Genomic DNA, 17,400 nt, shown 5'->3' on the forward strand with positions numbered 1-17,400 from the left:
GTCCACCGGGCGACGGTGCCCAGCGGCGCCGTCTTCCCGGTTCTTTCTGGGACCGTCCATGCGGACGGTCCCAGTGGCGTTGGGTCGGCGTCGACTATGCTTAACCACTGTACAACGTGCGGAAGCGGCCCTTCCGTGCTTAACCACTGTACACCGTGCAGAAGCGGCCCTAGAGTCAGTGTTGTACAGTGGTTAAACATGTTACACTATGAACCAGGAAATCTGGGTTCATAGTGTAACCACTCTGCCATCACACACTCTCAGTCTAATCTACCTCACAGCATTGTTGAAAGGATAAAATGGAGAAGAAGAGAACTATGCAAGTTGCTTTGGCTTCCACTGGGAGGAAAGGAGTGGCATAAATGCTGTGAATAAATATTTCCTAAACTGTGGCAAATACTTGTAATTGTCATTAATAATTTTAATTGCAGAAGAAATTTCAATTATATTGTTCTGTAGAATAATTTTACTTAGGGGTAAGTCCATAGAATTCAGTGGGACTTAGTTCAAGAAAAGAGAGTACAGAATTGTCAAAGGCTTTCACGGCCAGATTCCACTGGTTCTGGTGGGTTTTCCAGGCTGTGTGGCCGTGGTCTGGTGGATCTGGTGGAATGTTAGGAACAAGATCCACCGGACCATGGCCACACAGCCCGGAAAACCCACCAGAATTGATGATCTTAACAAAAAGAGTGGTGACTCTTTCACCCAGTAGAAAGCAAGTTTCTTTGCATAGCATATATATCTTCTGCTGTAAAACAAGGTGACCAGGAATTTTTGTGCAGAGTGAAAGGAAAGTTGCAGCCTTGTACAACCACTGGACCCAGTCTAGTGATAGCCACTGTGTAACTGGGCCCAGGTCAGCAGTAGCCACCATGCAAGTGGTCATCACACAACTTGGCCAAGTGGCCACTGCCACACAACCTGGTCAGACTTTTCCTGAGGAGAGGCTGAGAGGGGGAGGGAAGGAAGGAAAGCTGAAGTCAGGGGGATAAAGATAGGTTGGCTGATGAATGGGAAGAACAGTGGAAAGCAGGGAGATGCCATGGAAAGAAGAAATAATGGGTGAGAGGATATAGGGGAAAATGAGATGTACCACCCAAGTCCTTATGCATCTTTACTTGCCACCTTTTAATCCTGCCCTTCCTCCAAGCTGTAAATGTTCTTCCCTCCCCATTTGATCCTCACAACTGCCCTATGAGGTATGTTAAGATAAAAGAAAGGCCGTTTCCGCACGGGCAAATCATGGCGGCCTGGAGACGGTAAAAACACCGTCTCCAGGTCTGAGCCATTCGACCACGTGTGGGGCTGAAGCTGCAAGCGCCAGCCGCTGCCGCCCTCAAGCGCCGCCTGTAAAGCTGGTGCTGGAAGCCGGGCGTTTCCCCAGAGCGCTTCCCAGCGCTCTTTTTGGGGAAATGCCGGCATGAAGCCCGCTGCCGAGCTTAAGCGCAGCGACTTCATGCCACTTCCCCACCTCGCACTTCACGAAGGCCTTGTTGGCGCCGGTGCCTCCGGACGCTTCGCCCCGCGCCGACGATCAGGCGGCGCCAGGGGCCAGGGGCGTAGTCCCCAGGCCTCCGGGCGACGCGCCGGAGGCCCAGGGACAAGTTGTCAGCGGCGAAATGCACCGGGCAGCTTCCGATGGCGGGCTACCCGGGCTGCCCGCCTCTTCCGGGGACCGTCCGCGGCGGACGGTCCCAGCGTGCCTTCGCTGGTCGGCGCCGGAAGCGCTGACCCAGCCGAAGCTTTCCGGCTGTCAGTCGCTAACGGCCAAAGTTAACTTCGGCAGCAGTGAACTTTGTGGAGTGAGGGGACGACCTTGACGCCATGTCTCTCCAATGCAACTGTTACACCACACTGGCTCTGGCAGAAGGAGGCTTGACAGGTACTTGGATGAAGTGACATACAAAATATAGAGGGATTTTTATATAGAACACAGTAAATATTTTCCCTCTTGTACCATCATTTTTCTTCTCTGCTTTGACTCTGTAATAGCACAGCCCCCTCTTTTTCATTTTTTGTGGCTAACAACCATACATCCTGTGGCACTGATGAGCAAGATACACCTTCAAAACAGCTACAGCTATGGTCCTTGTCCAATCAGTGGGCCTTTCAGATTCAAAGAAGCAGCCCCATTGTGGTGGCACCAATGTTTGTAGGCAATTAAAATCGATTACTCTGTGGTTGCATTCTCTCTTGTAATTATTTTCTTTCCCATGCTGCCCCTTTCCCATGTAGGCCACAAAAGAAGATAATGAAATATAATAGTTGTCATTCTCCTCTCTGAAAACACAGGAGGAAGTCATTTAATTTAGTTGATGTTCTTTCTTTGAAGTGTAATGGCTGGTTCAAAGAACTGCAGAAAAGCAAGTTTAAAGCAACATAATTAAAACCACATTTTAAAAAAAAAGTGGCTTGTGGCTAAAACTTCCTTACGGAGCCTTTGTGATAACAGATGATGAAGTTCAAAGCCTTTGTTTAATTCATATTTTAACTACTGGAATGCCCAGTTCTCATGGGTTTCTAGGTTTATATTGATTCCTCTAATGGTTTTCATCTGCTTCTTCAATTTCCAGACTTATTACACTGTGTCGCCTCAAGATGATAGGACAAGTGAGCAGTCTATTTTGTATGCTTTGTTCCCATCGTGCTTTCAGAACTAGGAATCCAAATAAGATTCTCCTAGAGACACCGCTTCTAGAAAATTCCTGTTACAGGGGAGCATCTGCAGTAGATCTGTTTTCACATCTTAAAAAAACTAGCAACACTGCACTAATTAGTAAGAAAATCAAACTACTTTCATTTCAAAGCTGATCCAGGTGTAAAGAGATTTTGTGATTAAATGTTGGGTATTTCAAAACTTAAGACATGATATTAAGAACCTCATCATTTTTACAATAAAATAATTATTTATAGATTTCATTTTGTGTATATTTTGAATTGAAATGTACTTAATATTTGCATCATCTTGTCTGCTGTATTTCACAGCTTATTCATGTAATAATTCTTTTGAAAAACAAAAGTAAGTAGGCTTTTTTTTACCATTCATCTGCAATCCAGTTTACCTCTGCTAAGTGTTTTGTGATGCTGCAAAATGTCATTTATGCATTCCTAACCTTACAGTGTTCAGCACAAAACTGCTGAAGAAGCTGAGTATCTCAACTAGGATTGCCAGCAAGTCTGGGGACTATGCCCTGCCCCTTTAATTGAGGCTTAATATGTGGACATGGGCAGTTGAAGCTTTCATGGCACAGAAATAATAACATCCCATTAAGCCTCTGCTGAAGTGAATGCCAGGCCTATTAGGCCTATTGGCAGCCCTAATCTCAACTGAGATAAGTTTGTTTTGCTTTCTCTTGCTCTATTAACCAAGATGCACTCCTGTGAAAGAATGAATAGAATAATTACAAATACTTCTTTTTATTTTTAAACATGAAACTTTCAGATTAAAAATGGCTGGTATGGTGTAGTAGAATTCAACATATATGCTTTTCATATTGACTTGTTTGTTTGTTTGTTTATTCGATTTATGGGTCGCCCTCCCCCGAAGGGCTCAGGGCGATGTACAACAAGGAATGATATACAAAACTGAAAACCCTCGTTATTAATTAAAATAGATACAGATCCAATAAAATCACATACAATTTTTAACCGAGTACAGATGGTGATAAGCGCCCCCCCCCCCCACTGAGCCCACTGGAGCAACTTGCCTACTGTGAAATTGTGTGTGTGTGATTTAATCAGTCAAGTCATTTCTTAAGATTTTGAATGGATTATGAAGCATTTTAGGTTTGAGCAGAGGTGTGGTGAGGTTTTTTGGACTCAGCTGTTACTTCACACAAAGTGAGTATGTCAGAGAATGAGCTCCCCCTCAGCTGTACTTTTCAGACAGAATATCTTCTATGGTGGCCATGTTATTTGGATGACAGTTCATCCACCACAGTAAAGTGCCAGGGGCAGACAATAAAGTGAGATTTGAGGAATGTGGAAGCTATGCTGAGGATTCAATATTGGCAGAAGTGAGCCAGTACTAAACTTGGGGGGAATTAAACTGAATGTACTGGCAAATCTTCAAAAACAGGTTTAGTATAAAAGTTCCTAAGAGCTTTTTATTCCATTACTTGTATTCCAGTGTGTTCTTCCTGTACCACATCCCTTTTAGTGGAGACCTGTTTATGTGATAGGCTCTTGTGATGGGTGGCTTCCAAGGAATATTAAAGAGAAAAAAATAAACAGGAAAAATTTAGCAGTTTAAACTTTAACTGCTCATCTATTGACAGATTTGACAGTTGTTGGAAAAAGGGTTAGGGTGTCTGCTAAATAGGCAGGGAGTCCATTAGGCACTTTAGATATTTTGAAAGGATTTTTCCCCATCAAACCTTTAAACTTGTGTGGTACCTTCAAGCCTATCATCCCCTTATAGCAGGCCTAATGAAAGCCAGATAGCTCCCTAACTCCAAGTACTGCTTTTGTCTGGGGCGCTGCCTGGCTATGGCTGTCTTGTGGCTGCAAACCCTGGATATACTCACATATCTGTGAGATGAGGAGGTGCCGGAGAGGCCCAGAGGAGATGCCCAACAACGGAGTGGTGTCCAACACATAGCAATGGCCTCCAGAGAGAAGAAAAGTGGCATGAACAGCTCTAACTGCTGAAGCTGGGAGACAATGCCTGCAGGGACATCCAGAAACAGCAGACTTAGCAGCAGGCAGTGGTTGTCCACATGACATCAAATCACCCTCCCTGGAAAGTCAAGCCGGGAGAAGGATTGGAAGGGGACAATGACACACTGTCGCATCACGCTGTTGACTCATGTTCAGCTTGTGATCTCCTAAGATACCCAGATGCCTTTCAAATGTACTGTTGTCAAGACAGGTATCATCCATTTTATATCTGTGCATTTCGTTTTTTCTGCCTAAGTGTAGCACTTTACATTTCTCCCTACTGAAATTCATCTTGCTAGTTTTGGCCCTGCTCTCTAATCTTCCAAGATCATTTTGAATTCTGACTCAGTCCTCAGTGGGTATTAGCTATTCCTCCTAATTTGGTGTCATCTGCACATTTGATTAGTAGGCCCTCTATTCCATCATCCAAGTCATTGATAAAAAATATATATTGAATAGCACTAGGCCCAGGACAGAGCACTGCACAGCATCCCACTAGTCACTTCTCTCCATTGAAGTTGAGCCCTTTGGATTTGGTCCATCAACCAGTTACAAATCCACCTAACAGTTGCATTGTGTGGCCCACATTTTACTAGCTTTTTTGCAAAAAAAAATCATGGGGACCTTGTCAAAGGCCTTTCTGAAATCAAGATATGCTACATCAACATCATTCCCTTCATCTACCAAGACTGCCATACTGTCAAAAGAGACAGACAGACGGACGGACGGACGGACGGACGGACGGACGGACGGACAAAGTTTGGCATGACTTGTTTTTGAGAAAACTCAGATTGACTTTTAGTGAATGGCATTCCCCAGTCGGTGCTTACAGACTGTTTAATGATCAGATCCAGAATCGTTTCCGTATTGATGTAAGGCTGACTGATAATTGTTTGGGATTTCTTTTTGCCTTCTTTGAAGATCTGGAAGACTGAAGTAAGAAGTCTGGGGGAAGCTGCAAAACTCTGTGGTACTGGAGGGTTCACAGAATCCAGAGGTCTGGGTGACATTGAAGCCACTGGGATTGGAAAACTTGTAGCCAGCCCCTACTGGAATGCACCTGGCACCATGGTTTCCTTTCTTAGACAGTCAATCAAATGTGTTAGACCTGTAGCATTGAAGCTTGGATGGTCTACTGGCACAGAGACACCTTCAAAATGAACTTTTGATACTTGAACACTGGGCCCTTCTTTGATCTGGTCTGATTTGGATTAAAGCACAGGGGGAACAAAATGGATGAAGGGAAGGTTCTCCTATCATCTCTATGCAGACATGACCTTCTTTTTTATCACTGATTTCAACCAGGATTTTATTGAGACAGGCCTTGAAAAGCCTTGCATCCCAGAAAGGATAAGATACAGACTTAGGATGGAGATCTTGCAGAGTACAAAACCACAGAGGGAACCTGGCCATAGAGTAGGATGCAAAGGTCACTGCATCAAGGGAGGCATCCACCTTGAGAATGCACTTGGCACTTTCCATTGTTCTTCTGTTGTTACTGGGAATGAGTTGGACAATTTTATGGCCCCACACAATGGCTTCTGTAGAAGTTAAGGTGGAGATAGTTGATGGCTTGATGGTTATTGTCATCACCTCACAGGACTTCCACAGCACTAAGTACATTTTTCTTTCCAATCCATCATTTATGGATCCAACACCTGTCTCTAAAACCAGACCAGTGGATTGTAATGCTGCTAATAGAATGTCCACTAGGAGAACCTACAACAAATCCATAGGGTGAGAAGCCAAAGAATAAGGTTTTGGGATAACTTTTAGCAACTGCCTGTCAGATATAGGCTTGGCCCACTCTCCATCAGCCTTTTGAAGCAACTGGGGAAAGAACTGAACTGACCTCTCTGAGGATGGAGCCCTGGAAAAGAATTCCTTGTTCCCATGATGCCTGGATGTACTCCCTGAGGGTTCCTCTCTGGAGACAAGGATTTCTATAAGGTCTAGGGCCAGGATGGCTTTGGATAAGGAGGACTGGTAGTCTCCCATGTTGAAAAGGTATGTGGGTTGCTCAGCAGCTATGGGATCCTCCTGTAAGGAAAATTATCCCTCTTCCCCCTCAGATGCTGACTGGAAGAAAAGGCTTTCCCTTCCGGGGCCTTTGCAAGTGTAGCAATGGAAGAGGATACTTTGTTGGGCACCTTGGCTGAGAGCAAGAATATCAATAGGATAAACCATGCACTTTTGTGTCCGGATCCTTTCCTGGAGGTAGGTAAAGGTGGCCTCAGTTTGGAGTGTTGGGATCCCTGAGATTGGTTGGGATAAGAGCACTCTGATATATCTTGTAGCTCTTTTCTCATGGCTGTCCTTAAAAACTCCGTCTCACCTTATGATGGGGTATCCCCGGGGCACATCCAGCCTTCTATACCAGGAATAGCTGCTGCTGCAGGGAGCCAGGTCTGGCAGTCCCGGAATAGCTCAAAGTTCACCCTTCTTGAAGCAGCTGGGCTCAGCTCTTTGTGGTGGCAGTGTTCACTGCTGTTTTGAAACAGTTTTGTCTATGCACCATTCTTCCTTTACAAGCAATCTAAACCAGGAGTCTGCAACCCGCAGCTCTCCAGATGTTCACGGACTACAATTCCCATCAGCCTCCGCCACCATGGCCAATTGGCCCCGGTGGCAGGGGCTGATGGGAATTGTAGTCCATGAACATCTGGAGAGCCACAGGTTGCAGACCCCTGATCTAAACAAACTCTAACCATAATAAAAGACTATTTTCCTGTTATTCACAGTGTTTCAGTGGTGGTGGTTGTGGAAAGTGCCACCAAGTCACAGTCAACTTATGGTGACCCTGTAGAGCCGTGGTGGTGAACTTATGGCACTCCAGATGTTAATGGACTACAATTCCATCAGCCCCTGCCAGCATGACCAATTGGCTGATGGGAATTGTAGTCCATGAACATCTGGAGTGCCATAGGTTCACCACCACTGCTGTAGAGTTTTCAAGGCAAGTGATGTTCAGAGGTGATTTGCCATTGACTGGTTCTGTGTCTTGACCGTAGTATTCCTCCCATCCAAATACTAACTTTACTTTGCTTCCTAGATCTAACCAGATCAGGCTATCCTGGGCTATCCAGCTTAGGGTTCAAAGTTTCAACAATCATGAACAATTCATAAAATGTAAAAAATGGTGTGCACCGTATTGACAATACCCTAAAACATTCAGTTGCTTAAAACTAGAAGTTGGAGGGAGTATTACACTGTTATCTCTTTTCTTTAAAGAGATCAGGGTGGCACATGTAGTTTTCCCCTTCTCAATTTTATTTTCATTACCATCTTGTGAGGTATGATAGGTTGAAAAACAATAACTGTTCTAAGGTTACCTGGCGAGTTTCATGACAGTGAGGATACGCAAAATTGGCATCTGGGTCTCCCCCAGTCTAATCCAACACCTATGCCACACTGGCTGTGCAGATCTATGCAAAAGTTGTCAGATGGGTTAACAATCTTTATGATGTTAGGGACAGAATAATCATGTTTTTTTTTACATTTCTGCTAATATAAAATGTAATATGGAGGAATACTATAGATGTGGCTTTTCTCTTAACCTCTGGTTACAGACAGGTTCTTTTGTTTTAAGAGTGCTGAAAGTGTTGTGAAAAATGGGCTCTGCTGCGACATATATTCATGGATACCAGTTTTCCTCCACTAATAAACAGGTTTGGCAGGTTTTTGTAGTGTGTTCAAAACGTGAAAAATCTATTTAACTTTAGATAGTGAAAGAAATGAAAGAAATAAGCATACCAAGGCATATAATAATTATTACCTTCTCATCAGAGAAGAAATACAAGGTAGTTATGACAGTAATTAGAGTTAGCTTTCTAATGGATAAGTAAGAATCACGCACAGAGCCCTAAAGTCTGTATTTTAATCATTTCAAGATTTTCATTTTTCCTTCTGACTCAAACATATTCTGTAGGAGAACCAGCTCCAACTCCTTAGAGAGCATAAACTAGTCTTCTCCATAAATACTATCATACCGTGATGTAATAAAAAGGGCTTTTTCATTCCAGAAGGAATGATGGAGTGATTTTAAAAGCAAGAACTACCACAGCAAGAAAATGTATTCTCACACATCACACAAATATGATAGTAATTACTATTGCTTAAAATGCTCAAGAGTGATTTTATGGACCTACTAGCAATAAAGCCCATTGTGCAAAAAAATAATACAACAGATTTTAGAAAACAAATCCTTCTAAGGCAAGAGACATGGACAGGGTACATCTACAGGAAATGGCATCTGGCTCACACTGAAATTGTACCTCCCCCAAACACCCACCTTTGCCAAGGAAGGGCAGAAGGGGAGAGTTCTTCCCATCTTCATAGGGACACCCCTAATTTGCAAAGCTGGATCCCAGTTTTGCAAAGACGGGGAGCAGAGTACCTGTGAAGATAAGGAAAATTTTCCCATTCTCCTTAGGCACACCCCCCCCCCCAATTTACAAAGCTGGATTCCAGCTTTGCAGAGAGAAACAGAAGGGTACCTGTGAAGATGGTGAGCCTGTTGCGTGAAAAAACATACTGGGCTCTAGCAAGTGAGAACCCACAAGTGATTATTTGAGAGATCCTTTTATCTTCAGTTCTCTCCTTCTTTGTCTCTTACTCTCCATCCTGCCATCTCTTCTCTTGATCTTCTCTGTTTTTGCCCCACTATCCCAGCTGTTTTAATTTTCTGCCCTACTACCCCAGCTCTCTTTCTCTTCCTTTCTGCCCCATTACTCCAACTCTCTTTCTGACCCCAACCCTGCTCTCTCTGTCTGCCCACTTATTCCAGTCCTGTCTTTCTCCCTTCCTACCCTAACTCTCTATGTTTCTTCCACTCTACCCCAGCTTTTTTTCTCTTCCAGGCCACCTACCCCAGCTCTCTCTTTCTCCCCCTATTTGCTCTCTCTCTTTCTCCCCCCCCCCAATTTTAAGAAGTGTTACCAGAGACTGAAAAGGAGTCTGGGAGTTGTCATTTCACCTGCCACTTTGTACCTGAGAAACAGCACCCTCTGGACTACATCTCATAGAGGCCTTCACTTTTTCTGGTTCATTTTTGGAAACATGCTGCACAGTTATATCATAAGATGCATACACACCCAAGGAGGCTTCAAAACCTTATTATAATGTACAATAATGAGCTAATAAAATGTACTTTGTCACTTCTTGATGCTGTATTATCCTATCATTTTGGTAATGAAATGTTCTTAAATTGGAACATACTGCACAGATAGAAGCATATAAAAAGTTATGTTTTAAATTGCTTGGCAGTAGCAAAAAGCACACTGATAGCACGTAAGGGTAACACTATAGCACATAAGGGTAACCCACAAGGAAAAGAAACCTCAAATTAGTCTTGCCTCCAATAGGATTCACACAATTGTTAAAAATCTGGGGTGATTTCTGAAAATGCAATACCTGAGTTGAGCATTCTTGCTTACTGATTTGCAACTCATCTGGACTTTGACAAAGGTGTGAGAGGCACTGAGGCCAGCTAACTCATTTCTCTGTCCTCAAGCAACAATGAAAAAAAAGTTATTATAGCATATTTAAAATGATACTGCCACAATCCATGAGTCCCAGGAAATGAACCACACACTGCATTATGACTCTTACTGAGAATGACAAAGTACTAGTCAATACAATAAAGCAACTGTGAGTGTAAGAAAATTCCCCTAATGAATCAGGCCATTGTTAAGTCTAATATAGTACACTGACTCTCACAGCAACCACCTGGATGGCTCTGATCCATTCACTGCATCCCTGCCACACTAATGCTAAATGTTGTACCAGCCAAACACCATTTTATTTATAATGTGTACGGTTTGGGTGTCTGCTCTGTTCTGCTACCTTCTTTCCCAAGCTGCCTTCCAAACAGCTTCCTCTGTCTATTCTGCATATAAAATGGATGCCCTTTTACATATCTGCCTGAAATTTACTATGGAAGATCTTGGGAGTGGGGGGGGGGGGGGATACAATCCTCCAAAATATTATCTCAGTAACATTACAAAAACTGTGTTTCCCATTGAAATAAATGAAAATTAAAAGTAAATTGAATAATTAAAACAGGAGTTACAATAATAAATATAACAACACCAATTTAAGGGGTTATTTTTAAAAAGTACTCCAAACAAAAGCTATGTTCACATTCCGGACCAGAAAGGTCCCAAATACTGATAGGGCGTGCATACTTTCTCCATGCTACCAATGAATATCCCAAAGCAAAGGCCCACAGGTTACCAGTAGTCCTGGGACTGAGAACATGAATTGCGTTGGCGAAAAAAGGAAATTTATCAAGTTCTCCCCTCAGCACAGGGAACAGCTAGATAAAAAAAACTCTGCAGAAAAGTGACCTTGTGTACTACAAACTCTAAGGATATGGTGTCACTTTTCACAACTCAGTAATACCTAGCCATAGTAGTGCCTCTTTCAATAGCAAATCAGGGCTCAGGGAACTCCACTGAGGTAGAATTGTCCTGAAGATGAACATGCATTCAGGAGTACTTTCTGTCAATGTCAAATCCTTTGCTCATATTACTCAGAAGTAAGTCCCTCTTCATTCAACGTCTTCCCGGGTAAATAAGTAAAGGATTACAGTCAACATTTTTCTGGGTTGTAATATATTAATCCTGTATTTCAGATCTATGAAATACAGAGACCTGGTAACAGCAACAAAATATCCTGAGTTACAAAAGAAATGGACAACATTGGAGAATGAACACCATAATACACACAAAAAAATAGACAATACCATGGCAGCTGGATTCTTTTACCACAATTGGATATTGCAGCTAAAGCCATATTTAGGAGCCAGGATCTAATTTGAACAAGTTTTTGTCAACATTTCCTGGTTTTTAAAAAATGTCTGTCAAAGAAAACCAGGCATCATAGCCAATCTCAAAGCAGAAACAGCATAATGGTCCAACTGAATTCACCACATTTATATGCCAAATTATCTCCCACTAAAAAGATAACCTTTACCAGTTCTTGACATATTAGCACTGCAGTAGGTTTTTGCATAGCAAATAAAAATTGCTACTGTTCCTGTTAGGAGAACCACAGTCTGTGTGAGAGCAAACAGTGAATATTATTTGTGCCACAAAGAATCAACAAAGATTAAGTGAAGGAACCACAGCTTCACCATTGTTATAAAGACAATAGAAGACAATGTAACTATTCTAACAAAGATTTGAACAACTTGAGCACTGCAAAACCAAATGTAGCTCAAGTATGCATAAGTGTTATATAACCCCCCCCCCCTTTTTGCTGCCTGTCAATTACAAGAACAAAGGCAACACACGTTTTGAAGTTTTCAATCACCCTGTAGGCCAGGGGTTTGCAACCTGAGGCTCTAAAGCCACATGCGGCTCCGCTTGGCCTGGAGGTCGAAGCGTAGCGTGGGCATGTCCCTCCAGAGCAGTGCTGGAAGGAAAGGTTGAGTGGAGGGGCCGAACCAGAGGCGGGTCCATGCGTGAGGGTGCTGCTTTTCGCATCCCCTCCACTCACCTCTCCTTCCAGCGCTGCTCTGGAGGGGTACGCCCACGCTGCCCTCTGACCCCTGGAGGTCGGAGGGTAGCGTGGACGTGTCCCTCCAGAGCAGTCGCCATACCCCCCTGCCATCCCTGCAGCCGTCTGCCCCACGGAGGGGGGTTTCCTGCCCAACGCCGCTGCCTCCTGCAGCGCTGCCAACCCCCTCTGCCCCCTGTAGCGGCCACGATCCCCCGCAGTCCCTCTGTCCCTCCGCAACCCTCTCTGCCCCTCCAGAGCAGCCGCCATCCCCGCTCTGCCATTCCCACGGCACCGGGCAGGCTGCGGCTGCCATTTCCCCTCTGCCCATGAAGCAGGCACAACTTTCCCAACATACATCAGGGAATGAATGGATCACATCACTCATGATCATTATAGACTGGCAAACCTGAATTGTACATACATACCCTCTAAATGCAAGGTCAAAAGTTACAAATGTCCTCCTCTCCAGACAGTTACAGAAGTATGCGAACTGATACATGCATGGATTCTGTTAGATCGGATCAAAACAAGTGTCACTCATTTATCTTTCCATTTTACTGCCACCAGTCTGAAAAGAGAACAGCAAACTTGCTGAAATATGTTAATTATCAAAAGAGATTCTTTAAAGATCCTTTTAAAGTCACCAGATCAAAATGAACTCAGTTATTATGCTAAGGGTCATTTACGTCCAAATGTGGAGGGAGGTGACCATGTCATAAAAGAGGAGGGAAAATAATGAAAGAACATACAAATCCAAGACTTCGATCCAATAGCCAAATCATAGATTGACTGTGGCATCCAAAATGGATGAATGTCTGTATTACACTATATTTAACATTATTTAAATTTATGGTCTATCTCTTGTTTGAGATAAACAGGAAGGAGAGTGGTGCAGGATTTTGCCTTTGACACAATGTATGGCATTTCATACATTTACAGATATTTCTTGACCATTTCCTCAATGCAACCAGGGGAATGTAGCTCTGGAAATCACCTTTAAATTAGTTTGGGAACACAGGAAAGTTTACAGTGTAGTGTACATACAAGCATAAACAGCAACATTCCCCAATATTGATTATGTATCAGTAAAAGAACCTAACGCTATTGCAAAGCATCAAATTGTCTCTATGGAACAGGTTTAATTAGTGACCCTGCGGAATAAAAGACAGAAGACAAGTGTTTCCTGCATGCAACATTTTTCATTGCAGATATAGCTGGAAAGAATTACATAGAAAATGATGGACCAGGATTGTGGTCTGTTCATTGGGCACAACCCTGACGAAGGTAAGAAAGTATATTCTTGAAGGCTTGTCAGCATTATGAACATTCCACACTCACCACTGTGAGACAGCAGGTACATGGAAAACCTCTGAAGATGCTAGCCATGGGTGCAGGCAAAACATTAGGAATAAAGATATTCAGACCTCAGCTCCATAATCCAAAAATCTCACAAGAAATATTTAGCAAGAAAGTGTCCTTGTGAAACACTTCACAATAGCCTCTAGGGAATCTCTACTGTATAACCAAATCTCTACAGAACTAAATCCTACATCTTCCCCTACCGCTGCCACTGGTAACTTCTTTTACAAGCTATGAATTTCCCTTTTACAAGTCAAAACTGAAAGTTTCAGAGAAACACAAAAGTACCTAATGAGTACCTAATGAAGACATCTATGGCATGCTCTTTATAATCTACAGACTAAAAATGTGCTGTGGAGAGGTCATAAATTTCACAGAAGAATCAGGTAAGAATCAACTTAGGTGAGAGTCTCTCATAGTTAGCAAAGACTTGATAGAATGTATTTAGTCTATTAAAAGGTGTCAGTGTTTAAAAGTCAGATAAAACATACTTTTAAATTTATCCTAATTTGTAGGCAGCCTGTCCTTCATGGGTTCATTTTGGTACACCACTGAGGTTGGCAGAGATTTTGAAATGAACATTGTCTTCCCTCCTGAGCTATTTAGCTGGGAAAGCCTAGGCTGCCTCATGGTGTGCCTAATCTTCCCATATAGTTTCCTCTTTTTATCCTTACACTTTCCAGCATTAACAAGATTAAGCATTAGACTGGTCAGTACTCTTCTGTTACACCATTCTCACTTGTTTGGCTCTTTCCAGGGAAAACATGTAATGGAGCAGAACATTTGCAAAAAGACCATAACACTTGATTTTTTAAAAGGGGGCCTTGTGTTCTCAAATTTGAAGACAGGCACAAATGTCCTGTGTGAGGATTTAGGGAAGTACACATATGCCAACAGTCTTTTACATGAACTAGGAAAAGTAATTGTTTGCTTATCTTTAAAGGCACTTATGTCTGCTTTAGCCATTTTCAATAACATTTGAAAACGTCATATAACAACACACACGCTAGTCAAGTGGCATTGGTAAAACAGTCAAGGTCTTTCTAACAGGCAGACAGTGTTAAATCATCCCAGATCATGACAGAATTAAGGGATTAGTTAAATTGATGGATTTTGTAATACCAGACAATTACCACTTAGGGGGAGGATGGAAAGAAGGAAAGAATCAGAAGCATCCAAAAAGTCATTTTCTGAAGTTACAGGCAGATCCTAAACCCAATCACACCATTCTAAATCCACTACAGTCAACAGGTTTAGAAGGATGCAACTGTTTAGTATTGGACTAATGGACAATTTCTTACAGATAGGACATTTATAATTTCAGTACATCATTCAAGTTCAAAGACCTTTATTAGGCATTAAAACATAGCAGAGCTAAGTAATCCAAATACAGTTTTACAAGATAAAACAGGTACTCCTGTTTCAAAAATGCATACATCAGAGCGAAAGATGAGACCAGGAAATTATTTCGTAATAGTGAGCAAGAATTTGGCCACTATGTCCAATTGCTTGGGATTCTCTGTATTCAGAAGATAGTTCAATTTAAGATTAAAAAGGCTTGGATGGACCAGTAAGGGATCCCCTAAAAACAGGTTTGGTCTAAAATCGTTAAATTTTGGACAAACTAATAAAATGTGCTCCAATGACTTCTCAGAGGTTTGACAGTATTCACAGGTACGCTTTTGCTGTGAAGGTACCGTGAATCTCTCTGGGGGAAAGGTTAATGGAAATGTGTTGGTTCTCGCTCTGGTCAATAGCCACCTCAGCTTAGGGTCAGACAAGATGTTTAAATATGCAGCTGTCTTGCATTTCCCGGGCATGATGTTAAAATGGAGGGGAGAGAACAAGCTCCTTGCTTTACTAACTAGATATTGGTGTTCCTGGTCGAATAGCCGTACCTTGATACAATGTTGTATCTCGCTAGGAGAAAGCATAAGGAGCTGGTCCCAAGAAAGACCCAGGGAGGAAATCTTTGATTTGATATGAGCCCACCAGGTAGAAGATTGAAGTTCGTGGAGGGTGCAATAAATGAGACTGTTAGGGTTGTTAAGGAAACATAACCGAATCCAAAATTACATCATTCATACAACAGATCCAAGTCTCTATGCCAGTAACTCTTTTAAATGCAAAGTATCTAGTGTTTTCAAATGTACAATTCAGACCTATTTTCTCAATGGCTAGCAGCAGCACTGTCTGCTCTTGTGGTGTAGTTACTGTCATAAGCTTTCAAACAGGATGGTGTTTCTTCTTTGCCAAGCAGATTTAAAGGTATCTTTAGTAATGTGAACTCCAACAAAGTAATCATACCTTCACCCTATGACAGACTGGGCAAAACAGAGCAGTGCAGACCACAGAAAAATACATGGACTTTAAAAAAAATCAGACGTTTCAGTGTTCTGAACTGCAGCCTACACTGCAGATATTTCACCAAAAAGCATTGCTGAGCTGAACCAAAGTTGTCTGTTTTTCATTGCCTCTGATTTGGATAACAGGAAAGGGCTTCCCAGAACTGAATAGCTCATTTGTAGAACGAAGGTGTATGTTTTTGGATGTCAAGCAAAGACAGGGAATAAGAAACTTGAGAGTAGGTGACTCAGATGCCTTGGCTGATGCATCATTTAGAGTGTGAGATCTTGAAAGCAGGGACTGAAGGTTGGCGACAACACTGCACGGAAGCAGACCAGGAGCTGCTCATGCTTTGGTGCCGGCACTTCCGCCTCCTCCCTCTTGGGTTCAGTACTTTTGGGGTCCTGCAGGTTTCTGCATGTATTTTCTCATTGGAAAGAAGGGGGGGGCGGGATGCCATAGTACGAAAGGTGTTCAGAGAAAGGATCCCATTACAGTGCAAGCAAACGGTGAGGCAGCCAGCTGGCAAACGTTTCTCTTGGATGGAGTTTGGCTGTCTCGAGTAAATAAAAGGAGGGAGGGTTTCTGTGTGTGCTTATGGATCGACTTGAACAGCTTTTGCAAATCGGAAAAAACAATTTCCGTTCTGCACACCATTGGAAAAGAGGATAAAAATGTCTCCAGTTTTGACTCCGGATAAGATGCCTTTCTGGTATAGCTAAAGCTACTGCTCTCCATTGTGGACCCTGGAGGCATTTGACTACACAAACAAACAAACAAAGTCCACAAGGAACATCTCCGGCTCCCCTCCCCCTTCCTGCCTTGCCTATTATGCAGCACACAGTTCTTTCCCCCCTCACCAGCTAGCCGATAGCCTGCAATTCTGACAGTGAAGAAAGAATGGCTGAAACGGGAAGATGAGCCACGCTAGCACATTTCGGGATCTCCTGGCATCCTTTTCCAGAAAGAGGGAGGGAAATCAGTCCCCAGCAAGACACCTACAGATGCTATCGGACCACAGTATCTGAGAGCAGCAAACGGGGTCTTTCTTTCCCCCCTCTTTTTTAACAATCCATTCAAGCAACAGATAGAGATTTACCTTCGAAACGCAGGCCATGTTCTTTCGTACCCCCAAAGCAGCAGGATTCTGTTTTGTGAGTAACAGATCCAGTCTGAGGCAGAAGAGAAGCAAAACGGCCCGTGCTTACATTCCTGAAGATCCGAACAAGGAACCACAATTCTCAGGTCCGTTAGTCACGTTAGTCTTTTCATGCCCGGGTTGTTCCACCCATCAGCTTTTGCCACTGGCCGAGAGCCAGCTCAGCACCTCCCCTGCATCACATGACTGGCTTTGATTAATGGCTCCTGCTATTTTTTTGGAAAGCAATTTAAAAGAAAAAGATTTTTAAAATCGTGGAGGATGTCGGTTTTAACCACAAAGCAAATCTGGAGCGGGCAGATGTTTAATGACTTAATTAATATGTATTTCCTAGCCTTCAAATCGGGAAAGGAAGCCACCAGAGACTATTGCTG

At 42.9% G+C, this 17,400-nt stretch overlaps 1 protein-coding gene across 3 annotated transcripts in view; it reads right to left on the minus strand.

Annotated features, from left to right (window-relative positions):
* ST6GALNAC3 (ST6 N-acetylgalactosaminide alpha-2,6-sialyltransferase 3) overlaps nucleotides 1–17,162 on the minus strand; it is a 351,837-nt gene extending 334,675 nt beyond the window's left edge. For all 3 annotated transcript variants that reach the window (XM_048497129.1, XM_048497130.1, XM_048497133.1), the window contains exon 1: nucleotides 16,967–17,162. In XM_048497129.1, coding sequence (XP_048353086.1) covers nucleotides 16,967–16,984 — 18 coding nt within the window. In that variant the 5' untranslated portion in view covers nucleotides 16,985–17,162. The remainder of the gene's footprint in view (nucleotides 1–16,966) is intronic.
* Between the last annotated feature and the right edge of the window lie 238 nt (nucleotides 17,163–17,400).

Source organism: Sphaerodactylus townsendi, linkage group LG05, assembly GCF_021028975.2.
Source record: "Sphaerodactylus townsendi isolate TG3544 linkage group LG05, MPM_Stown_v2.3, whole genome shotgun sequence".
Taxonomy (NCBI): Eukaryota; Metazoa; Chordata; class Lepidosauria; order Squamata; family Sphaerodactylidae; genus Sphaerodactylus; species Sphaerodactylus townsendi.